At 36.0% G+C, this 23191-nt stretch overlaps 7 protein-coding genes across 7 annotated transcripts; 5 read left to right on the top strand and 2 right to left on the bottom strand.

The window, feature by feature from the left end:
* The first annotated feature begins 5929 nt into the window (after positions 1-5929).
* PHYBLDRAFT_40485 (hypothetical protein) lies at positions 5930-7401 on the top strand. Its single transcript, XM_018440144.1, has 5 exons — positions 5930-6057; positions 6208-6291; positions 6382-6391; positions 6514-6784; positions 6912-7401. Exons 1-5 carry the CDS (start codon positions 5937-5939, stop codon positions 7179-7181), a joined length of 756 nt encoding a protein of 251 aa, XP_018285943.1. The 5' UTR covers positions 5930-5936; the 3' UTR covers positions 7182-7401.
* A 595-nt stretch (positions 7402-7996) lies between these two features.
* On the top strand, positions 7997-10728 carry PHYBLDRAFT_79099 (polysaccharide lyase family 8 protein; the record flags this gene model as incomplete). The annotated part of the gene is made up of 5 exons (XM_018443427.1): positions 7997-8148; positions 8259-8324; positions 8429-8469; positions 8578-8765; positions 8874-10728. The coding sequence occupies 5 exons, from the start codon at positions 7997-7999 to the stop codon at positions 10623-10625; spliced, it is 2199 nt and encodes a 732-aa protein (XP_018285942.1). The 3' UTR covers positions 10626-10728.
* Positions 10729-11295: 567 nt separating this feature from the next.
* On the bottom strand, positions 11296-12303 carry PHYBLDRAFT_68270 (hypothetical protein; the record flags this gene model as incomplete). The annotated part of the gene is made up of 3 exons (XM_018441920.1): positions 11296-11432; positions 11554-11812; positions 11866-12303. 3 exons carry the CDS (start codon positions 12301-12303, stop codon positions 11296-11298), a joined length of 834 nt encoding a protein of 277 aa, XP_018285941.1.
* Positions 12304-12850: 547 nt separating this feature from the next.
* On the top strand, positions 12851-15503 carry PHYBLDRAFT_23306 (hypothetical protein; the record flags this gene model as incomplete). Its single annotated transcript, XM_018439803.1, has 5 exons — positions 12851-13015; positions 14432-14608; positions 14748-14833; positions 15095-15164; positions 15273-15503. The coding sequence occupies 5 exons, from the start codon at positions 12851-12853 to the stop codon at positions 15501-15503; spliced, it is 729 nt and encodes a 242-aa protein (XP_018285940.1).
* Positions 15504-16645: 1142 nt separating this feature from the next.
* PHYBLDRAFT_68268 (hypothetical protein) lies at positions 16646-18059 on the top strand (the record flags this gene model as incomplete). Its single annotated transcript, XM_018441919.1, has 4 exons — positions 16646-16841; positions 16941-17052; positions 17179-17741; positions 17833-18059. 4 exons carry the CDS (start codon positions 16646-16648, stop codon positions 18057-18059), a joined length of 1098 nt encoding a protein of 365 aa, XP_018285939.1.
* A 1046-nt stretch (positions 18060-19105) lies between these two features.
* On the top strand, positions 19106-19303 carry PHYBLDRAFT_117905 (hypothetical protein; the record flags this gene model as incomplete). The annotated part of the gene is made up of 1 exon (XM_018428603.1): positions 19106-19303. The coding sequence occupies one exon, from the start codon at positions 19106-19108 to the stop codon at positions 19301-19303; it is 198 nt and encodes a 65-aa protein (XP_018285938.1).
* A 1457-nt stretch (positions 19304-20760) lies between these two features.
* On the bottom strand, positions 20761-22955 carry PHYBLDRAFT_183408 (hypothetical protein). The gene is made up of 2 exons (XM_018438765.1): positions 22193-22955; positions 20761-22006 (listed from the first exon to the last, which is right to left on the bottom strand). The coding sequence occupies exons 1-2, from the start codon at positions 22717-22719 to the stop codon at positions 21124-21126; spliced, it is 1410 nt and encodes a 469-aa protein (XP_018285937.1). The 5' UTR covers positions 22720-22955; the 3' UTR covers positions 20761-21123.
* Between the last annotated feature and the right edge of the window lie 236 nt (positions 22956-23191).

The raw sequence follows: 23191 nt of genomic DNA, 5'->3' as shown, positions 1-23191 counted from the left end.
GCCTACTGGGCCCTTTACGTATATTAGTGACGTCTTCTCTGTCCATACCCCCTTCTACAATTGGGTTTATCAAGCTCACTTTTTCTAACATCCTATCTGTAATTTTGCTTCGTTTCATTCCTTCCTTTTATAACTTCCTCTCATAAGCCTTGAGGTCATCAAGAGATTCCTAGTATTGCTGGTCATTGTGAAGTGTGACTGTGTATAGACAAATAAAACTGCCTTGTAAAAGAAATAACTGCCATACATGTTCTGGCGTGAAAAACAGTAATTAGAGGAATATATGTATGGTTAACGTGTTCAATTTGAACACACTTTGAATCATATTGGTATATTGAGTCAATTGTTGTTCTCATTCCATCTAGGACATTCGGTACTTTCGGTCTTGATTCAGAACAAGCCTTTCTTTCTTATTCTTTTTATTCCTTGGTTAGTTGGTTGAATAAAGAGGAAAGGAAAATGAAGGAGGGAAGTCTCATGAGATTTTGTTTTGTATTAAAAGAATTGTAATCATAATGATCTAGAGTTGCCTAAAAGAAGTAAAATATTTGCAATGACTTTATTCAAAAACAACTAAATAAATAAACTCACTGCTTGAAAATGAGCTGATTACTTCTTTTAGTTCAGTCACAAACAGTTCTTAGATGACATTTAATAAGGGAATAATGCGGTCTTTTTTGTTGTTGTTATTGTGGGTGTTTTGTTTGGAACATGGGTAATTATATATATATGTATTTGATTTGATTTGATTTTTTTTTGTCGGTTTGATCATCAAGTGGAGTGTAAATAAGTGAGTGATTGATTTTACTTATCAAAAAAAAGGGGGAGGGGGGAAGATGAGAGAAGGAGAAGGAAGATGAGGAATAGGATGAAGAGGAGTAGGAAGAGTAGGAAGATAAAGAAAAGGAGAATGATTATGAGAAGGAGGAGGAGAGGGAGGGTTTATTGTGTTGGGTTGTATTTGTTTGTAAATTGTGTATAGAAAAATAAAATAAGGTAAGGTAAAATAAAGTAAAATAGAATAAGAGAATATAAAAAAAAAGTATAGGTAGGCGAAGAGGTGGGTAGATAGAGATTGGTTAATAAGGGTGCAAAGTAGTAGTGGGAGATGAAATATAGTTGTGAAATGAAGTGTTTGCTTTTTCTTTTTTGGTGATCGTGAATGTTGGTGTGAATGTGAGTGCTAGTGCGAGTGCGAGTGGGTGAGTGGCGAGCGAGTAAGTCATTGTGATATTGTGAGATCGTGTTTGTGTGTTTGTGCCTTTAAGTGGTATATCCTGGTTGTTGATATTGGGCTTTAGGGTGGAAATAAGGGCGCATCGCTGCTGCCGAGTTTGCTGCATGTAGTGAAAGACTGTTTCGCCAAAGGTCATTTTGATAGGTGTGTCTTGGAGCTACAGATGTTTGCACTGGTCTGTGTACTGGGGCAAGCACAATTTGAGCAGCAGAAGAATGCCAGTAGAGTTCATCCATTAATGGCTGAGAGTTAGTCATTGGGTCAGGTTGATGGGCTCGCTGGCGATCGGGAGTAAAGTCCCATGGTGACTGCTCTGCCCACAATGAACCAGCAGTCTTTTTCACACTCTCTTCTTCCCATCCACCTTTCCAACCACCAGTCCAACTACGAACAAATTCTAAGAAACGAGCCTTTTCTTCTTCAGTAATAGGATTTCTGGGTTCTGTTTGTGATTGTGATTGTGATTGTGATTGTGATGGTGCTGCTGAAACTGATGATGATGTTGATGACGTTGTGGTTGCTTTTGATTCTGCTTCTGACTCTGCTTCTGATTTTTTTACTGATGTATCTACCAATGTATTTACCGCCGCTACTACTGCTTTTGAGATTGACACAGATGTTTCGTCAATGCCTTTAATACTGCCGTCGCTAATGTTGGAGTGGCTTGGAGTGGGTGAAATCGTGGGTGTGCTGCTTTTAGAAGACACGGGTGAGTGAGGGGCAGTGGCGGATCGGACGCGCTCCGTTCCCATTGAGTTATCGTCAAGAGTACGCGAAGATATTCCGAGAGAAGACATTGGGCGCGCGGTGGGTGAAGATCGTCGGACAGATACGTTGCCCTTTGACGACGTGGATTTTCCAGTCGGTCGAGGACTGCTGCTGGTGTTTTCGTTCCAGGCACCTGCAGAAAGAGGGCGTGACGATGGTCGTTTTTTGGCTTCAACTTTAGGTACTAGTGTTTTGAGTCGTTCGATTTCCTGTTGATAATCGACGCATTGCTTCATGCCTGCAAATGGGTCGTGGTCGGTATTTACAAACGGCCCAAACCCACTCGTGGTTGGTGTAGTAGCTTTTTTGCTGACCCCGACATCGGTCCATCCCGACTTCCTGTCGTCTCCCTCGGTTTGTCGTGACTCGGGTTCTTTTGCTACTGATGTTGCTGTCGTCGTTGTTGTTGTTGTTGGCCAGCGAGTTGTTGGCATTGTCGAAACAGGTGAAGTAAGAGTCGTTCGCTTGCCAGAACGGCGTCTGTCGGAGATAGTTATGTTCATGCTGTATACAAAAGAAAGAGAAAGGAGAAAAAAAGGGGGTTTTTTTATGATATATATATATACACAGAGTAAGAGAAAGAGAGATGAAGGGAAAAAATGAGAAATTAGAGGTCTAGTAAATGTTAAAAGGGGAGTGAGAGGGGGGCAATGGTCATAAGATGGGCGTGACGTTTGATAGAAGAAGGTGCAGGTGAGTGAATAAGAGAATGAAGAAGGGAAAATGAGGAATAAGAAGACGGTAATAAAAAAACAGGGGTGACTGAATCAGCAAGAGTTAATAGACTTTAGATGAGATGAGATGAGCAAATAGACGTTGGTGTTTTCAACGTTTATATGTTGTTTGAAGGCGTGGATTTCGGTAATAAGATGAATTGGAGCGGATTACGAGATGATAGGGAAGTAGTGCTCAAAGAAGAGAGAAAAAAAAGATGGTTTTGGTTTGGGTCCAACCAAGAAAAAAAAAACTCGCCTGCCACAAGCCACCCGGTCAACGTAAGCAAGTGGGATGTCACTTTCCCCTTCTCTTTTAGATTTTTCGATATATTTGACAGCGCTACTTCTATGAAAATACAGATGAATATTCAATTCGATTCAATCAAGTGTGTTGTATTTCAATTGGCATATATACTTTTAACAAAATTAATTTATTACCATTAATTATTACTATCAAGCATTCTATATTTTAATATTTAATATTTTTTAATCAGGTACACAATTTTGTATGTATATAATTCATTTTTATTTTATATATATATATATTTTTAATAGATACATTATACATACATATACATATATGTATAATGTAGATGATGTGTAGTGTGTATATATAAAATATAATATTTATTTATTTTTTTATTTTTATACGTAAATTTATTGTATAGTATTTACAGGATAATTTTACCTGAGAATAAATGAATTGATATTTAAGTTGGCTGGGGTGCCAAGTGAAACAATGAACATGGGTAAATCAGTGTCTGATTTTATATATAAAAATAATAATTTATTCTTATTATTATTGTCGTTGCCGTTGCTGTTACTGTTACTGTTACTGTTGTGCGTTGACAAAGCACCGCCCAATTCAATCACTATAAATACAAATATATTTATATTAACCCCCAAAAGTAACAAGACTACAACAGTTATCCTTTCAATTTCGATTACATGCATTACACATCTGCTAGGTGCATTAGCAATCAAACAAATAAACAACTGGACCGTATCATCTTTACAAAGAAAGGGTACGCAAAATGACGAGATTAAATGGCTCTTTACTGTTTATCCACATATCTATTTCACTTGAAATAACACAAACAAGAAACTACAAGATACAGCTAAATCTTGGCTATCTACACTTTGTCTTTTAACACAAAAGCACACATCTCTATCCAATTAATTTGAATTAAATTACATAATTTTTAATGCCAAGTTTATGTTCCTGTTATTGCTTTAGAAAACAAGCTGCCTTTATATTATTAAAGTATCAATCACATATGCAGACAATGTACGTATGTTTGTGTATCAAAGGTTGAGTTTTCTTGTACACATCAAGAACGTCAATATTGTAATATATAAAATAAACTGAGTTTTTCACATTTTGTGTATGGTTAATAGCATAGTTTCCTTTTTTGGAAGTATATTCCTTTTGACTGCACAATGCACACAAACTCACAAACCAAACAAATATTGGCTTGCCATTTTTCTTTTATAAAAAAAAAGGATAGAAGGAAGGGAGGGAGGAAAAGGAGTGTGACTTGTAAATTCAGATATTCTTTCCCTTTGCAGTGGTCCACCGATCAGCAAACACGTTGATTGTATCACATACCTAAAATGGACTGTTCTTAAGTTTTTTTTTACAAGTACAAGGCACTGTAAAAAATGGCATAATTTATAACTCCGACAAGTAAAAAAAAAGGGAATTGTGCGCGTATATTTTCTACGAATCCAGAGTTATAAATCCTGTCATTTCCTGCAATGTAAATTAAAGGCTTATTTTTACATATATACTACTCCAACATCATAAAATAGAGTCACTTTACCCAGACACGCACCTCTTTTCCGTATTTCTTTAATTTGACCACACAACCTTATTCTTAATATTTTTTTGTGGAATCCCCTGGTATATAAAGTTAAATTATGAACATGACACCATGTTCCAATTCCAAGAAGATGGTTCCAGCTGCCACACTAGATTTCTACAAGACGTGATAAAGAAAAAAAAAGTTGGGAAATGTAGAATATTTTTATACTATTGTAATAAGTATGTCAAATAGACTCAATGCTTTGATTAGACCTCGAGGTTGTCACAATGTGTTAGATTTTGCTTTAATATATATACATACATATATATATATACATAATTTTCTAAAAGAAAATGAAAAGGTTTAATCTGATTCAGTTGACGTGTAGTTTATTTGAGACTAGAAATCTGACGGTGATCTCTCTGGTTAGAGCGTATAAGCTCTAGTATGATAGCTAGAAATATCTTCCTAAAATATATAAGCATGGTGCTATGTTCACTATGGTTTTTGTTCTTTCTTTTTGTAAGAAAAGGTTCTGCAAAAGAGACAACCAAATAAGGTGTGGTAAAAAAAAAGAGGTGTATTTATGGGAAAGTGACGCTGTTTTATTTTGTCAGGCGTATAAGCTTCTTAGAAGACACAAGTATTTAATTGTCTGCTGAATCAAGGCCTTTCTTGTGTGGGCAAAATTAAAGGATCAAAATTGGAAGAATAAGAAGAATGTTTTGTAGAGCACTGTACAAAGTGTGAGTAACAGCAGTAACAGTAGTAACAGCTACAGAAATATCTGTAAAGAATGGAAAACACTGTCGGAAACTGGGAAAGAGAGGGAGAGAAAGGGCGGAAGGGGGGGAGGGATTGGAATGGCCACAAAAATCCCGCCTCTCAAGTGTGCAGTACCACCACAAGCTGTTGTCTCGCAGAAAATTGTTACAATCACATAAAAATCTATGCCTATTTTACGTATCACTAAAAGCTAAAATTCGAGTCTTGGTTCTCAGTGGCCACTATGGCTCATAACATAATCAAAGACCAAGCACTAGTTTATTCCAAGCCTGTCCTTTAAATAAAGCAAAACCAGAAACAGCACTTTTATCAGCTGGCTAACCTTGTAGCCCAAGTTCATCTTAACGACAGTTCTTATATTGAAGATGCACATTTCTTTTTATGTTTACTATGAGACAAAGGAAATGAAATTGACTCGCGGTTGTTCAAAAAGGAGATGAATTCATATCTTTACATGCAGTGAACACACGTACAAAAAAAAAGAAAAAAAAGAAAAGAAAACCCGATCATATATATTATAATTATATATAATTATTATAATAATAACAATTATTATTATTTCGGCAAAATAAAGACTTTCTTCTTGATCAACTTGACATTCCTCACTGTCTTCTTCCTTTACTAATGACTTCAATCATCAACAAGCTTCGTCGCCGCCATTCTCATGAGTATGCACCTTACCAGCATCTCGAACAGCACTTTGAATCTGCTGAGATCGTCCGTGATACTATCATTGGCTTGTCAGGTAAAAAAAAATAAAAAAATAAAAATAAAAAAATACAAGAAGTAAAGAATTCTTGCAAATAAACAAGACAAGAGTATATAAATGTATCCTGATCATTTTATTATTCTTTTGAACAAATATATATATATATATGTGTGTGTGTGTTTATAGATGGTCTCACTGTACCATTTGCTTTGGCTGCTGGTCTGTCTTCCCTTGGTAACTCCAAGCTTGTTATTTATGGTGGTGCAGCAGGTAAAATATTATTTTAAAGATATACAAGTTTTCTTCTTGTTTTTGGTGTTGCTTTGGATCAGAGAAACTGACAATCTAATTTATCTGTAGAACTTGTGAGGTAAATCTAGTACAGATATAATGAATATCAAGATCAATATCAAGATTATAAATAGATAAATGTATCCGTGTGTCAAATGTCTACTTGATGACTAATACAGTGCTGTCTATACTTGTATAAAGTGGTGCTATTTCGATGGGTCTCGGTGGATATCTTGCTGCTCGATCAGAAATCGACCATTACCGGACCGAACGCCTTCGGGAAGAGCGTGAGGTGGAGGAATGTCCCCAAGACGAGGAAGATGAAATTGTGGAGATTTTGGAGCCCTATGGTCTTGATCGTGAAACACTCCAGCCTTTGATTGACAAGCTCAAGAGTGATCCTGAAAAGTTTGTTGATTTTATGATGAAGTTTGAACTGAACATGGAGATGCCAGATCCTCGTCGCAGTTGGGTAAGTTTCTTTTTTTTTTGTTTTTTGGTGGCGGGCGCGGTGAATCGGGTAAAGAGCAGATGATGTATGATGCTATTATGCGACTATGGTGTATTTATTTATTCAAATACTTTATGTGTGTCTAAAGATCTCGGCACTTACAATCGGTATCTCTTATTTTGTGGGAGGCCTGATTCCATTACTGCCCTATCTGTTCTTGGAAGATGCAATGATGGCTCTGTATGTGTCAGTGGCCGTGACCTCCTTGACATTGTTGATATTTGGCTATGTGAAGAGCAAGTTGGTCAACCCTGATGGTGCATTTACGGGTGCTATCCAAACCCTCTTGATTGGAGCTGTTGCAGCAGGTGCCAGTTATGGAATCGTCAAGCTTTTACCATCTGAGCCTGGATTCTAATTAGATATCTTATCTTGATCTTACAATCACATCAATATCCCCTCCCAATTCCCCATGCTATAGACCTTATATTCACCCTCCTTTACTCCCCCTCCTTCTCACCTTCACCCTCACTTTCGCTTTCATCTTGGCCTTTATTTTAACCTTTTTCCACCAAATATATATATATATATATAAATACGATACATATAATGAAAATTATAATGAAAATTATACAAGACACAGCTGAGAATCACAATCTCGAGTATGATCGATAATTGGCTATTTTGTATATGTATATATATATGTATATTCAACCTAGTAAACCTATAGTGTCCCTTGCATACCAACAATAGTATAGGTATCTTCCAATTAACCTATATAGGACACAAGGAGGTACACACATACACAAAAAAGAAAGACGACAAAAGGGGGAAATTGGTATATATTTATCTATTTTATAAATATAAATATAGAGTGAATTATTTTTGGTCTTTTTAAAACAAAAAACAAAAAACAAAAAATCACAGCGAAACTATATATATTCATTCAAAGAGGGAAAGAAAAAAGGGGGGGACTCAAAGGAGGCTGAGGTAAAATGTCAATCAAAGAAACCCAACCCAACCCAACCCAACCCAACCCAAACTAAACTAAACTAAACTAAATGATTATTATGCTTATAATAATCATAATCATAATATTAACTCTGGCACTAAAGGTATGTATAAATACAATCAGTTGCTATTCTTTCTTTCTTCCTTTTACCTTTTAAAAGATCTTGTTTTCCTCGCCTTATTTCTTTCTTCTTCTTCTTCTTCTTTTACTTGTCTTGAATAATGCGGATATTGTTCTTTGCTGGACTATTGACCTCCTTGGTTCGACTTGTCTACAGTCAAACTAGCTCAGCCCAAGACATGTCAATATTTCTCGATCGCAAGAATCAGAATACTGTCCAGACAGCATTAGCATCCACTGTGCCTAATACTTGGTAAGGTCTCTTGTACATGCTATGCATTATGCTGCAAAAAAAGCAATATTCATTGGTTCATTGGTTCTTTGTTTTTACTATCATTATTACTATTATTCATCTTGTTTTAGGATCAATAACTTGACATCTCAAGGCACATGGCCAGACATTGACTACTCTACTGGCTGCGATGGAAGGTTAGGATTCTATATCAATACAATACAATTCAATGCAATGCAATGCAATGCAATTACCGTGTATTTATTTCTTTAAATATATATATCACAAATATCACAATTAGACGAGCCAACTGGCCAGCCCAATATCACTTCCAACGCATTGGTGAGACATATTTAACATAAAAAGAAAATATCCCTGAAACAATAGGCATTTCTCATCATCATTATTTATGTATTTTGTCTTTACAACATTGTATGTATCTATATAAAGTTACAATGGCAAGTCTGTGGTATGTCAACCAGTCAGACAATACTCTCCTTGAAAAATCCTCTCTGGCTATGGACTATTGGTTTAGTAACAACTACGTTCCAGATTCGTGTATTGACATGGGCGGGCTGAGTAACAATACATGTCCTTGCGGCACACCTGGTTTCTGGAGTACAAACTGGTTTGGACAAGTAAGAAATCTCTTGATCATTTTATTTTTAAAGAAGAACAGGGAGAGTCTTTTTTTTTATTTTGTTTTTTACTACATAAATGACACTTGCTGACAATCAACCCAATAGATGATTCTTATGCCTAGAATAATTAGCAATGCGTGTCTACTACTCAAGCCTAATTTGACAGGCACACAGCTGGGGAACTGCACAAGTGTGACAAAGAGATCGTTTGACAAGGTGGACGACTTTATCTTTTCCATCGGCTACATGACTGGATCAAATATGCTTGATGTGTCGTCCATTGGGATGGCAGAGGCCCTCTTGACAAACAACCTGACCTTAATGACCCGAGCGCTTGACTACTTTTACAAGCAGCTCTCCATCACACCGTCCAACCAAGACGGCATCAAACAAGATGGCTCTTTCCTTCAGCATTTCGGACAACTGTATACCGGAAACTACGGAAAAGATTTTATCAATAGTGTTTTGCGGATCTTTCTTCAGACAGCAGATACCGCATTTGCCCCTTCTCTAGACACCCAATCAGCTTTCGAGATCCTTCTGGAAGGTACCGAGTGGATGATTGTGGGGCATCCTAACCAGACCCTTTGGTGGGACTATAGCACTATCGGACGGATGGTCTCATTTCCGGTTAGCAGCCAGCAGGCTAGCGGGGGAGTGGCGATCAACATAAGTCAAATTACGGAGGCCACGACCGGATGGCCCCATCAACCGGCACTTGTGGACATTGTGGATCGCCTAAGGACCAACACTACCAACAGCCCCAACCGAGGACCGTTGCTAGGTACCCGTCACTTTTACTCATCCGATTATCTTGTTCACCGCACGCGTCAGGCAATCGTTACACTCAAGATGTACTCTAAGCGTACTACCAATGGCGAGTGTAACAATAGCCAGAACCCATATGGTTTTCATTTGAGCGACGGAGCTATTTATACCTATCGAACCGGAGAGGAATATGTAGACGTATTTGCCAGCTGGGACTGGAACCTTGTGCCGGGCACAACTGTTGATGTGGGAAAGACTCCCTTGGAGTGTAATCTAACCCAATGGACGGGTGTCGAGTCATTTGTTGGTGGTGCGACTCACGGTGATATTGGCATAGCTGTAATGAATTACACAAACCCAATGACGCACAAGCTCTCCTGGCAAAAGACTTTTGTGTTCTTTCCCCAGGGCTATGCCGTCCAGCTAAACAATGTCCGTCCCGATCCACAGAACGTTACTACCACACTTGATCAGCGTCGATTGAACGGGCCGGTCTACATCAACCGGCAGGCTGTTGCTGATGGCTCTACTGTCTCTGTCTCGGTCAAAGCCAACGAGCATATGTCTGTGTGGCATGATCGTATTGGTTACACCCTGATTGCAGACGAGCTCCAGATTAACACTGCACCTAAGCAAGGCAACTGGTCTACCTTGGGTATATCGAATGACACTCAGACCATGGCTTTATTTACGCCTACGACTACCAATCTTCAGGCGTATCTTGTCCAGATTGATGTTGAGCCAGACTATGTACCTCTTATTCCAGGCTTTGTTTTGGTCCAGAATAATACCGGCACAGCCGAAGTACGCGGTGCCTACACGCCTGATTTCTGGGTTCTTGCTTTCTGGAGTTCGGGCAGCTATATATCAAAGACTGTATCTATTACTGTTGACCGTCCGATCGTTTTAATACTGCAGCCTACAATTAGCGTCTCTACTCGCCAATGGGATCTTTCTGTTGCGGATCCCAGCCAGACCATTGCGTCTGTTCACATTGATGTACAGTGGCCACAACAGCCTGTACAACCATTTGATGTCACTTTACCATCTGGAAATGAGGCAGGAAATTCAGTGCTTGTATCTTTTTAAATTAAGAAAATATAAAAGATAAAAACACCAGCACAGACACCTGTCATTAAAGTGTATTATGGGTAGCTTTCTTTATTGTATTTATTTCTAAATATCTATACACATATATACATTTAATATCCTTTTCTTTCTTTCTTTTTTACTGAAGTGGGTTTCTTGTTGTCTACTGGTACCAAGTGTCTTTGTGTGCTATTATTTACTCTATAAGAATCTGATTCAAGATTTCTTTATTTCAAACATTGTTAATAGTAATGAGCTAATTGCACACCTTTATGTCTAGATATCCAAGACTATAATTCGCTAAATACTGGTCTATTATTTATATTAAAGCTTGTCTATAAACAATACACACCCATATATATATACATATAATGATTTGTGTTCTTTTTGGAGTACATATTCTCACGATGTATTTAGGTTTAGGTGATCAGACTAAATGACTACACTGGAAAGAATAGTTTGGAAACACATACTATACAAACAAATACAGACTTTGTTTAATTAAATATATGAAATTTAGGGCTGTGCATTTATATTGCCCTTGTTTCATATATATATATATATATATATATACAAAGAAATAAAGAGTAGATGTGTAAAAACTGTCATTAATGGGATTGGCGTAAATTAAAGATAGTTACATTTGTATCTTTCTTATCACTATTATTAATTACAGCCTCATTCTACGCATTCGACGTTCTATTTGACAATGTTCAAATTCATTATCCACAAGTTCTTGTCTGCCTTCTCTGAGAAATCCATTTTGGACATAATCTTCGTATGAATCATACTCCTCTTTTTTATTTTCTATAAAAACACGTATTTCGTGTCTCACAGTCAGTAAATGTATATGTTTAAATATATTACAAGGCAAGAGAAACATATATATGTATGTATGTATATATAATAAAGTCTCGCTCCTTCTTACCACGATGATTGTGTAGTCCCTGTAGTAGATCAGATACACGACCAAATGCTTCTCGTCGATAGTACGATACCCAAGACATCATGGCTTTGTAGCTACTCCCCCACTCTTCGTATTCCCAGCTCCTAGGCTCACGGAACACTACAAGAAAGTTTTCGTAACTTTCATCATGAGCCATAGCACTACGGATCTCTTGCTTATAGGCTTCTTCAATAACTGACAGATACATAAACATCAAAATAAGCTCGGTTTCTTTTCTTTTCTGTACGCTTAAAAGAAGAAGAAGAAAAGAAAAGATACTCAACCATGATTAACCCATATACGCTCGTCTCGCCATTGGTTATTGATAGCGTCGACATAAAGGAAGCCGCTTTTGAGAAGAAGCTCTGAACATTCCTTTCTTTTTTTACTGTCAGAGACCCATTCCTCGTGGTGTAGCATGGAAGAAACACATTCGGAGATGGTGGATTCTGGCAGCATACCGTAGAGGGAAGACATAACATCCAAATGCTCAGCAAATAGTCTCCAAAGAGTATCAAAGCTTGGATCTTGCTTTGCCATTTCGAGGATATGGTGCATTATGGACCATGATTTATCGTCCAGGACTTGTTTGAGCTCATCATCGAGAGCTTCTATAGGTAAGACGATGCGTGGCTTTAGTAATAAACGTCTGAAGATTATAAGAGTTCCGCAATCGCCATTTCTTAGGCTATTGTAGATATCGAGCATGTAACGAAGAACGACAAGTTGCATTTTTTTTCGAAAATAGTTATACAGAAAAGGTTTTCTGGTTTGCTTTTTTTTTGGAAAATGAATATAGAGAATAATTGGGTAAGGAAAGAGAGGGGGAGGAAGAGGATCCTAGGCCAGTCATCAGACTTTATGCAATTCACTTTTTTTCTCTTTTTATAGCAGAACATGCACCCTCATGGAGTAGTTTTATTGTAAAATATATATACGCAAATACTTCTTTCTCTTTGGTCTTTTTAATAGACATAATGATATTATTTTTACGTAATAGCTGGTTTATATTATGCGCAGGAATAGCAATATGTTTCAATTGATATTATATTATAACGATACTGTAATCAAGTATAAGAATGAGAAAGAATGAATGAGAGAGAGCGAGAGAGTTTACGTATTAAAACTAAAAATAAAAAGACAAGTGTAGAGAAGCCGTCACGTCATTCGCACTCTTCTTATCCTAGACCCTGTTGTTGTCATTTGATTTCATTTTTTATTTTATTTTATTTTATTTAATTTAATTTAATTTTTCACACTCTTACTTTTATCCTTCATCATGGCCGAAGATTCTGACCCTTTTGAATGTCGCCTGGTTTTCCTGTCATTACTTAACAAGCTCAATGCATCACAGCAATCAATATACAAAGTCGCAAGTTATGCCATGCGCCATCGACGACTGTCAGAGGATCTCTACAGTTGTCTGATTGAAGAACTCGAACAGGTAATTGTCATCCTCGGACAAATTCATTTCATTTCTTTGTTTTTTTTTTCTTTATCTCTATTACTCCCTTTCCTACTACTACTTCTTCTACATTTTCTTCTTTTATATCTCTCGCTCTCTCTCTCTCTATTTTATTATTATTATTATCTTCTTTAATCATATGGTGGTGATGTTGGAGTGCTTTGATAAAGCTTTTTTCTATATTTTTATTACATTGTATGTGCGTGTGTATATGTGTATATGTGTATGTACGTGCATAGGTGCGTGTGTACGTCTATGCTTGTGTGCATGTGTACATTTTGGGTAGAGTAAGGTAAAATGAAGTGAGGTTGGGTTAAGAAAAGGTGAAGTAGAATTTAGTAAAGCGAGATGAGGTGAGGTGATATGGGATAGATTGGTAGAGTGTATTTGGTAATGGTAGGGCAGATTTATTATAATTGAAACAACATAACTTTCTTGTCATTATTTTTCATGTACATATACACAACTTTTATGAAATTTAGCTTTTGATTTCTCTTAATATTATTATTACTATTATTTCTATTACTATTGCTATTATTACCATAATTCTTTTATTATTTTAAAGAGGCTACTGCTTCTTTAACAAACAGTATAAAGAGCAACAATTGTTACTCCTTTACTCTCACATGCACACGTACACACACACACACACACAACATACAACATACAACACACGCATGTATATACATTTATCCATATATATATATATATATATATCTATATCTATATATAAATATATATAAAAATATATAAATATATAAATATGTATATATGTATATATGTATATAAACGAAAATCAACAAAAGAAGATGTAATCACTGGCATCAGAACAAGAAGAGGGTGTGTGCGCACAAGGACTATAGATCTTTTTCTTTGTGGCACTTCTTGTTTATAAGCAAGCACGCCCTTTCTCTTGCTTTGATACAGTGTATAAAGTATAGACCAAAACAGCTAAAAAAAAGAAAAAGAAAAGAAAAGAAAATAATACACCTTTTGTAATTCTATCATATATTCTATGCTTTATTTATTTATTTTTTTACATTTTCTTCTTCTGTCTTTGGCGCCTACTCGACGGCGACTCTTATTTATTTTATTTTATATACATGCATATATACATCTCTATGTGTATATCTATATACCTATATATAAAATCTACGCACACATAAACGTATATACAAGCACACCCACAAACGCACATATCTATATCTATATCTATATCTATCTATTTACACATACAAAATATATGCCTACAAGAAATACATATACAAAAATACATATACAAAAAAAAAATACATAAAACTTATCTATATATAAAAACTTACACATCTGTATATGTGTACACCTACATATCGTTCTCTCTTTTTTTTCTTTTTTTTTTCTTATTCTTCTATGTAGGCGTCAATAAACGCTCGCTTAAACATCGTTTACGTACTCGACGCCATCTTCTCAGCCAGTCTGAAATCACGCTTTACAGGATATGTAGACCTTACTCGCCAAGACCTCGGTAGGATTGTGCAGGCAGTTGTCCCAAGTGATCCCAAGGGCGTTGTTAATCTACCAAACATGCGCAAGGTAAGATATTATTATTATTTTTTCAATAGTTTTAAATAATAAGAAATAGATATGCAATGTGATTAATGTATTCAATGTAAAGTGTGTAATGTGTAAAAAAAATTCGGATTGGATCTATTGACAGACTGAATTGTAATAGATTCTTAATCATTGGAAACAAAAGAGAATATTTGAGATTAACGAGATTGAGCAAGCAGAGAAACCATTATTGGGTCGAGAAACAAGGTAAAAGTGACTTTTTTTTTTCTTTTCTTTTCTTTTCTTTTTCATACGGGTGGGTGTATTGGGGGTAACTTTAGAAGCTACACATATGTATATGTACGTGTGTGTGTGTGTGTGTGTGTGTGTGTGTGTGTGTATGTGTATATGTGCGTAGACTACGTGTATAAATGAGTATAAAGGAGTATAGTGTGTGTGTGTAGTTTGTAGTTTGTAGCTCTTATACCTGAATATCTTTTGTCTTTGTCTTTTTTTTTGTAAACATAGTTCTCATACAACTGGTGACGGGTTTTCAAAAGATGACATCTTGCGTCGTATGGAAGAAGACCGAGAAAGGGTTTGTATTCAAATATAGATATGAAGATTACTGCTACTGTTATTATTTTGATGATTTATTAATTAATCAATCTTCACTATGCACAATCATGATTTTTGTGTACGACAGCACAAGAAGTTGAGGGAAGAAATCTGGATTAGATCTGTAGATGAATCACCAGACGCCCAATTTGAGGAACTCTGGGAGAGTACAGACCCTTTGGATCCAGAGACTGACTACGAGGCAATGATGGTCCAGAATATGATGCGACTTCCTCACTATGCCTGGCATATGATGCTCTCTCAACGCACAACTACTACACAAGACCAAGACACAGAGATGTGTGAAGTGTCTTCATAAGATAAAAAGAAGGCGAAAAGGAAGAGGAAGAGGAAGAATAAGAAGAAGAATAAGATGTAGAAAGTTGACTTTCTATATTATCATTGTTATCATTATTACTATTATCATTATAATTATTTATTTTTCCCTATTCATTCTCTTTCTATACACTTCTTTACTTATTCACTCACATACTCCTCTCACTTGCACACTCTCACATTTCACTCACCCAATATCTCTCTTTTTTTTATTATTTTTATTTTTCAACTGTCAATACAAAAACCCATTTCTTTTTTCTTTTCTTTTTTCCTATCTACCTCAATATTTCATTACTATTATTAATATTTTTTTATATACATCTTTATGATTGTCTTTATCTTTATTTCAATTTTTGAAACAAATTTCATCTTTTCTCTTATTATTTTTATATATACATATATAAAAGACAATAATATCACATGAAACCACTAAAGGTTTAAGTTTATCCATCCTTTCAGCTGAGTAATGATTACCGCCCTTTCTAGCAGCAATAATGTTTTCCCGTAAATAATAATAATAATAATAAAAATAAAACAACTGTAAATCCATTTTTAGCGATTATATAGAGTAGATATTTCCTTTTTTAGTAGACCATGTACAAATTACTCCCAATGAAATATATGCATGTATGTATATATTGTATGTATAAAACAGGTTCAATGTCAAAGGAAAATAGAGAGAAAATAGTACACAAGGCAAAGTAAGGTGGCTGAATGTATAACATTTTTTTTTCGGGTCGGACAAAATAAAAATTAGGATCTTGCGGTTTGTATATAAATAACCCCTCTCAATTCAACCCCTTTTTCTTTAAAATATATATATATATATATATATAATCGCCACCTTTTTTTCCTCTTCTTCTCCATCTTCTTCTTCGTCTTCACCTATTCTTTATAACCATTGATTTTAAAGAAGTCCTTTTTGCTCTTTTGTCTTTTTTGTTTGTTTGTTTTTTCTATAAAAAATCAAAATTCAAAACCATTAATTTATTCAGACACGCGCGACCATATATATATCAATATATATATATATATATACACACATAAAAACAAATCCTCAGTACGATACCGCAAACACCAACACCAACACCAACAACGATATCAAAATTACCAACAACGATAACAATGCCTGCTCAATTCATTCATTCACCAGAGTTCCACATTGATCTCGAGACAGACGAAATCCTTATGAACGGTTCGACTGAAGAATCTGCTGGTGTGCTACTGCATGGATCTGTCTTTTTAAACTGTCAAGAACCAACAAAAATCAAAGCAATTCGACTATCATTCACTGGAACAGCAAAGGTTCATTGGTCTGAAGGTATATAGAATACATAGTATTTATTCATTTGTTGCATTAGATCTTCTATCTATATAAGACATGAGTGTCATTAAACTAATTGATTTCTATTATAAACAGGCAATGGATCAATTCAACGTCCCTACAGAGAAGAAATCACACTCATTCAACAAGACTGGTCCTTACTTCCCTTGACTGGAAAATCACATTCTCTTGAAGGACAACATCGATGGTAAGTAAATAGCATCGACCTTTATTATTGTTATACGTACATACATTTACAACAAACAGGAATATGTTGAATCCCAACAATAAAGTTAAAAATCACAAAAACTAAAATTTTATTTTTCTTTTTTAGGGAATTTGAGTTGGCTCTTCCTGGTCACTTGCCCGAGTCAATTCATCACAGCCTTGGCTCAGTAACCTACCGTTTCAAGGCCATCATTGAGCGGTCGACTTTTTTGATCAACTACGCCACCAGCCGATATCTCCACATCTCCCGTCGATTGCGGCCTTCGTTTATGCTGGCCCAGTCTGTTGTGATCTCGAATGTGTGGGCAAACAAGATTATGTATGACATTAGCGTTCCCAGCAAAGTGTATGGGGCCAGTGACCAGATCCCTGTTACCTTTTCGATTTCACCCCTCACAAATACCATACGGGTTCTGTCGGTACTCTGTCTCCTAAAAGAATATACTTCCTTCCGCTCTAAAGGCCACCATAAGGCTGAGAGTCGTATTATCCGATACTGTCGGGATGACCATTTTCCGATGCCGCAGTCCGGAAGATGGGTCAAGACCGAAAAGATCGACACTGCTTCGTCTGAGCAAATCCAGTGCGATACTGTCAGTGAATTGATACAAGTCAAGCACAAGCTCAAGTTCACCGTGTCTCTCATGAATTCTGATGGACATGTATCTGGTAAGCAATCGATTTTATTTTTTCTATAGTAATTTTATATTAAATGTTTTTTTTTAAAAAAAAAAAAAAAAAAAACAATTCAATTCAATAGAATTAAGAGCTGCGATCCCTGTCATTATTTCTCCGGAGGTTCCCGAAGAATTGGATAGTCTGCCTGTTTATGAAGAAATCTCACAATTGCCATGCATCCAGGCCCTAGTAGAAGGAGTCTGTAATGATTGGACAAACCTTTCTCGGGTACCCTCGTACGGAACTGCTTTGCGTTCACCCGCCTCCTTCCCAGTCATCGCATCTCCTGCCTACGAAACCATTGTCTAGCAGCTATATATATATATATAAATTATACTTCTTTAAAGAAGAGCCCCTCTTGTAAATATTCTTGTACATAAATTAATTATTATATTTCATTAATAAATAAATAAATAAATAGACAATCAATTCACACTTTCTTTATTCGTATATTTTCTTTTGACAAATCAAACCTTTTATATATAAATATACAATACAATAAAAAAATATATAGAGAGAGAATCAATAGGATTAATAATAAAACTATGTTAATGTGTTAATGTGTTTATGGGCTAATGTATTGACGTCATATCTGGTTAGTAATAAAGACGTGGTCCCTCTCAAAAGAACAAGAATAAGATTATTTTGGAAAATGGCATACTTTATTGATTGATTTATAAATATTTATAGAGGGAATGCGTGTACAAAACAATAGAAATAAAAAATAAAAACGTGTCATTACAAGTCAGAGATTCCAAGTACCATCGTACAAAAGTGGGACGAGTAAAGACCTGTTTTTTTTTGTTTTGTTCAACCATACATGTCACACCAAAACTCGTCACAAAAAGACGGTTGTGTTATGTGTTGTGTGTTGTGAGTGTATCCACAGTTATATTATGTACATATCAGAAAGCCAAAGTCTAAATTCAATTACCTGAACCTATTATTATTTTTTTGCAGTTACAGATTTGGATATTGTGTTGTTTGGCTCTAGACCAATAGCAATAAGATCTCCTCAGCGTCTTTGTATGTTATATTCTTGTTTGTTTTCTCTATGTATGATGTGTTTCATGGTAATGAATCTGGGCCTAGACCTGCTCTTCAAAAGTTGGTACGTGCACGGAGTAGCATTTATGCACTATATTGTCATTCTGTCTTTTGAATTTTTCTTTTATCCTTTTTGTTTCAAAAAATAAATAAATATTTCTGCCATTCCCTATTATTATATAGGAGACTGAATGCATCGGAAAAGATCTTATTCAAACTCTGTCTGCAATATCTACATACAATGACACATATAACATATCATTTCATGTCATTTCGTGTCATTTCAAATAATATATATATATATATATATGAAAGCAAATCTAGCCAAACCAATTCAAATCAAACCAATTCAATTCAATTCAAATCAAATCAAATCAAATCAAATCAAATCAAATCAAATCAAATCAAATCAAATCAGATCAAACCAAATTAAATCAAATCAGATCAGATCAAATCAAATCAAATCTGATACGTGTATTGGTCACCAAGGCAATTCACATCTCTAATTAATAAGACTGGACTTTTCAAAGTGTGATTGCAACTGTGTGCTTATGAGGAAAACGGGAAGAGTAATAGATTCAATGGGTATCATTTCATATTTGACAATCCTTCTTACTAGCATTCTTCCTTATTGTTTCTTTTACTTTAAATCTATAATCACAAAGAAAAATATCAGCTTATACACAAATGTAACAAACTCTAGGTTATTTTTCTTTATTTTCTTGTGCAAGTCAGTTGATTTCTTATCAAATTTTGGAAAGAGAAAAATAATAAGGAGTAATCATTAGATTGTTCCCAAGTACAGGATTTACAGATAATTAATTCACTGAACTTGTAACCAAAGAATATCTATATAACAGAAATCATACTTCTATTCATTCAATGTACTACTTTTGTGTATACAAATGCGCATTTGTTTTTGGCCATTCTGTGGGCTTGGTAGTGTAGTTATTTATCGCACCTGAGTCTATACTCTCAACTAGCAGAGTGTCAGGTAATTTACTTGAATAACACTGATATTAATGGCTTCTTTACTGTAAAAAAAAGCCGTTTGCTTATTACACCTGTTCCTAGTGCCTATTTTTGGGGAAAAAAGCAAATATATATATATATATAAGAATATTGCTTCAGACTCAAGATATCCAAGCTACCCCGGCTTCTGTTATCGCCCTTTGGAAAGGATACCGAGAACCATGTTGGGTACTTTCGGTACAAAGGTGCAAGACGTGTGTTGTGTGTGGGTGCCAAAAAAAAAGTGATAATGACAACGGAAATAACAAAAGACGCTTTCTATTTAGTTTGACAATTTACAGCCAAAGTTAAGCATAATCAAGAGTGTGAGTTTATTGGGTTTAGTTTAGTAGCAAAAGGTCATATATAATTTTTTAAGGAATAAATATAGAGTAAATGATGAAACAGATCATTAATCAATGGGGGCGTAAGTTTGTATTATGATTTTTGGTTTTAACCTGTTTTTCTAATATGCTGATGACTATGCTGATGACCATGACTATTAGAGTCATCAGCTAAGATCAGACTAATGAAGGTTGTCAAAACCCTCTTGGAACGATCAACAATCAAGTTTGTGCGTAGCCACAATACAGGATTATATTATTTCCAGTTTGCATGTGTTCCAACTGTGATTTTTGTGTTTTTGATGTACTTAGGACTTTTGCACTTTTGCACTTTTGCACTTTTGCACTTTTGCACTTTTCCAATTACTCTCATGTCTTGTCCCTCTCCTTATATGTACATGTATAACTTACCATAAAATTGCTAATATATATATATATGTATAGATAGATATATAAATAACCTAGTTACAGAATACACTTATCATTTACCTCATACGAAGTGATTTTCTATCTTTTGTTTTTTGACAGATTTTTAGATTGGGTTGAAGCCCTTTATAAGCTGTCAGTACAAGTATTATCATTATTAAAGGCACACATAGATATTCTTTAGTAATACTAATAGCAGTAGCAGTAGCAGTAGCAGTAATAAAATATCAATTTTAATTTTAATGAATATTAGGTAGTGTATACTTTGTATTTAGCAAGATACAAGGTATCTAAGCTATAGAAAAGGCCTTGTGCTCATATTACAAAACAATGATAATAATTATGATTATAATATTAATATTAATAGGAATAATAGGAATAATAGGAATATGAATATATAAGAGAAAAGAAAAAAGGAGAGGACGTGCAATATATATATAAATATATATAAAAACGCTTGTAAAAATAAAATAGGATATAAAAAGCTGTAGTGGCAATTTGGTGTCGTACAATTTGTTTGTGTGTGTATATAGATTATTCTTTTTTTAAGGCAGTTTGTCGTTTCTGGAAGATGCACGTTTGAGTTTGGATAGATTAAGAAAGCCAGAGTGGTTCCTGTTCATGACTTTCTTGTGCTGTGATCGCCACGACCTCTTTTTGGATTCCTCTTCTTCAACGGCATCAGTGTTACAAGGCCGACAAGGGCGTTGGTTGGAATGGGGGAATGGTAAGAGGGGTGGGAGAGTGGGCTGAGGAGGCAGACAAGATGAACTGGGGAGGGGGCCAAACATTTGTAGGATCCGATCGGTTTCAGTTGTCCAGTGAGCACAACATAGTCTGTACTCAAGAGGAACCGACCGTTCGTTGCGTTCGATCAGACGTTTTCGTACAACAAATGTGTCCCAGTATGGTCCTCCGCAGCAGCTGCACGCCTTGGAAGACGCGAGGTACTTTAGCAGAATATCAGACAAGGGGTGTGTGTGCAGATGGTGGCGGAGTGCAATCCTGGCACAGGTCTCCTTGAGGCTGGGTGGATTGTGCGCAAGGGCAACGTCAGCCAGACTCAGGAGTGGACACTCATCCAGCTTGAGTCGACGCAGATACTGCAGGCAGATGATTTCTGCAGGCAGAACATCCAAAGGATTGTAGGATAGATCGAGTGTCGACAAGCCAATCAGACCCGCCATCTCGACTGGCAGCGAACGGAGGCAATTTGTGGACAATAAAAGCATCTGAAGTTTCTTTAAATAACCAATACTGGCGGGTAGATATTCGAGTCGGTTCTCGGAGAGATCAAGTTCAGCTAAACTACCAAGGTAAGCAATCGTCACTGGCAGATGTGTGAGCCGATTACTGGCCACTGACAGCCACTCTAGCTGCTGAAGATAGCCGATTTCTTCTGGCAGTTCAGTAAGTTGATTGTAGGATCTATTAACAGGCTATATGAATTAATAAAGAAGAATCAAAGATACATTTGCACAAATCTGGCCTACTCTCCCACACACACACACACAGCACACCAATAACACACACTACACAACACACAACATATGTATACGTATACGTGTATATATATATATACTTGCGTGTGTGTGTTCACAAACAGGTACTCACAAATCCAACTTACGCATCGTTGTGAGTAACCCGATGTTTGAGTTCAGGCGTGTCAACGTGCGACTAGAGAGTTGAATAATCTTCATTGTCTGGTGTAGAGACACCTTGGATACTTCAGCAAAACTCAGGGCAATCAATGGAATAGGCCGAGTGACCTTTCTCGGAAGCTGAGTCGTGCGGCCATAATAAGTTTGATCTATGTATGCAAGGTCGGCTACAAGGTCGTCAGAGGGTTTACTTCCAAGGTATCCCGAATCCGCTCTTTCAAAACGTGTTTGTGTTGGTGTGAGTTTTTGGGTTTGGGTTTGGGTTTGCGTATGCGCTTGTGTATGCGTTTGGGTACAGATTGCTAGGTCCGGATGACTCGGGTGCACGGCTTGGTTTGGGCGAGACAGACCGTACAAAGAAGGATGTCGTAAAAGGAGGTCATTGTCTTGGCTGTCGTGTCGAGATGGAGGAATGGTTACTGTGTTTGAGAGATGACCGAATGTCAAGGAACCATGAGGCTTACTACGAGCTTGACCCATTTTATTTCTTTTATTTATTTATATATTTATTTATTCACTTCTTTAGTGTATGTGCAATAAAATAAATATACTAATAAACTCGAGTTCATCAAACGTCAAAGCAAGAAAACAAACAAATAGACAAACAAACAACTATACAAACAGACAGACAGGTAGGCAGGCAGGCAGAATCAAGAACAAATAGGATAAAAGATGGAAAAAAAAATTGGATAGATAGTAGAATATATAAAGGCAAAATGAGACAAAGAAGCAGAAGAAGAGAGGAAGAAGAGAAAGAAAGAAGAAATGAAAAAGAGGTCTATTTTTGGTCTTTCTGTCATCGTATACCTTCCAAATATACTAAAGCCCGTCGTTCTATCCTTTTTATCCTTTATGCCGTCTTTTTATTTTTGTATTTGATGAACTTTGACTAACTCAATATCCATATTAATAGCAATGCTTTTCTTTTTAGTGTATTGATTGTCAAGATATA

This window comes from Phycomyces blakesleeanus (assembly GCF_001638985.1).
Source record: "Phycomyces blakesleeanus NRRL 1555(-) unplaced genomic scaffold PHYBLscaffold_27, whole genome shotgun sequence".
NCBI classification, from domain to species: Eukaryota; Fungi; Mucoromycota; class Mucoromycetes; order Mucorales; family Phycomycetaceae; genus Phycomyces; species Phycomyces blakesleeanus.
Note: the sequence above shows the minus strand (reverse complement) of the source record. Positions and strands in the feature narration are given on the sequence as shown.

Excerpts from the sequence above, each read along its gene's own strand:
- PHYBLDRAFT_183408 (XM_018438765.1), bottom strand. The coding sequence starts at position 22,719 with ATGGGTCAAGCTCGTAGTAAGCCTCATGGTTCCTTGACATTCGGTCAT. Across the intron at positions 22,007-22,192 it reads ACGATGCGTAAGTTGGATTT|ATCCTACAATCAACTTACTG; the intron begins GTGAGTACCTGT and ends GCCTGTTAATAG.
- PHYBLDRAFT_40485 (XM_018440144.1), top strand. The coding sequence starts at position 5,937 with ATGACTTCAATCATCAACAAGCTTCGTCGCCGCCATTCTCATGAGTAT. Across the intron at positions 6,058-6,207 it reads TACTATCATTGGCTTGTCAG|ATGGTCTCACTGTACCATTT; the intron begins GTAAAAAAAAAT and ends GTGTGTTTATAG. Across the intron at positions 6,785-6,911 it reads CAGATCCTCGTCGCAGTTGG|ATCTCGGCACTTACAATCGG; the intron begins GTAAGTTTCTTT and ends GTGTGTCTAAAG.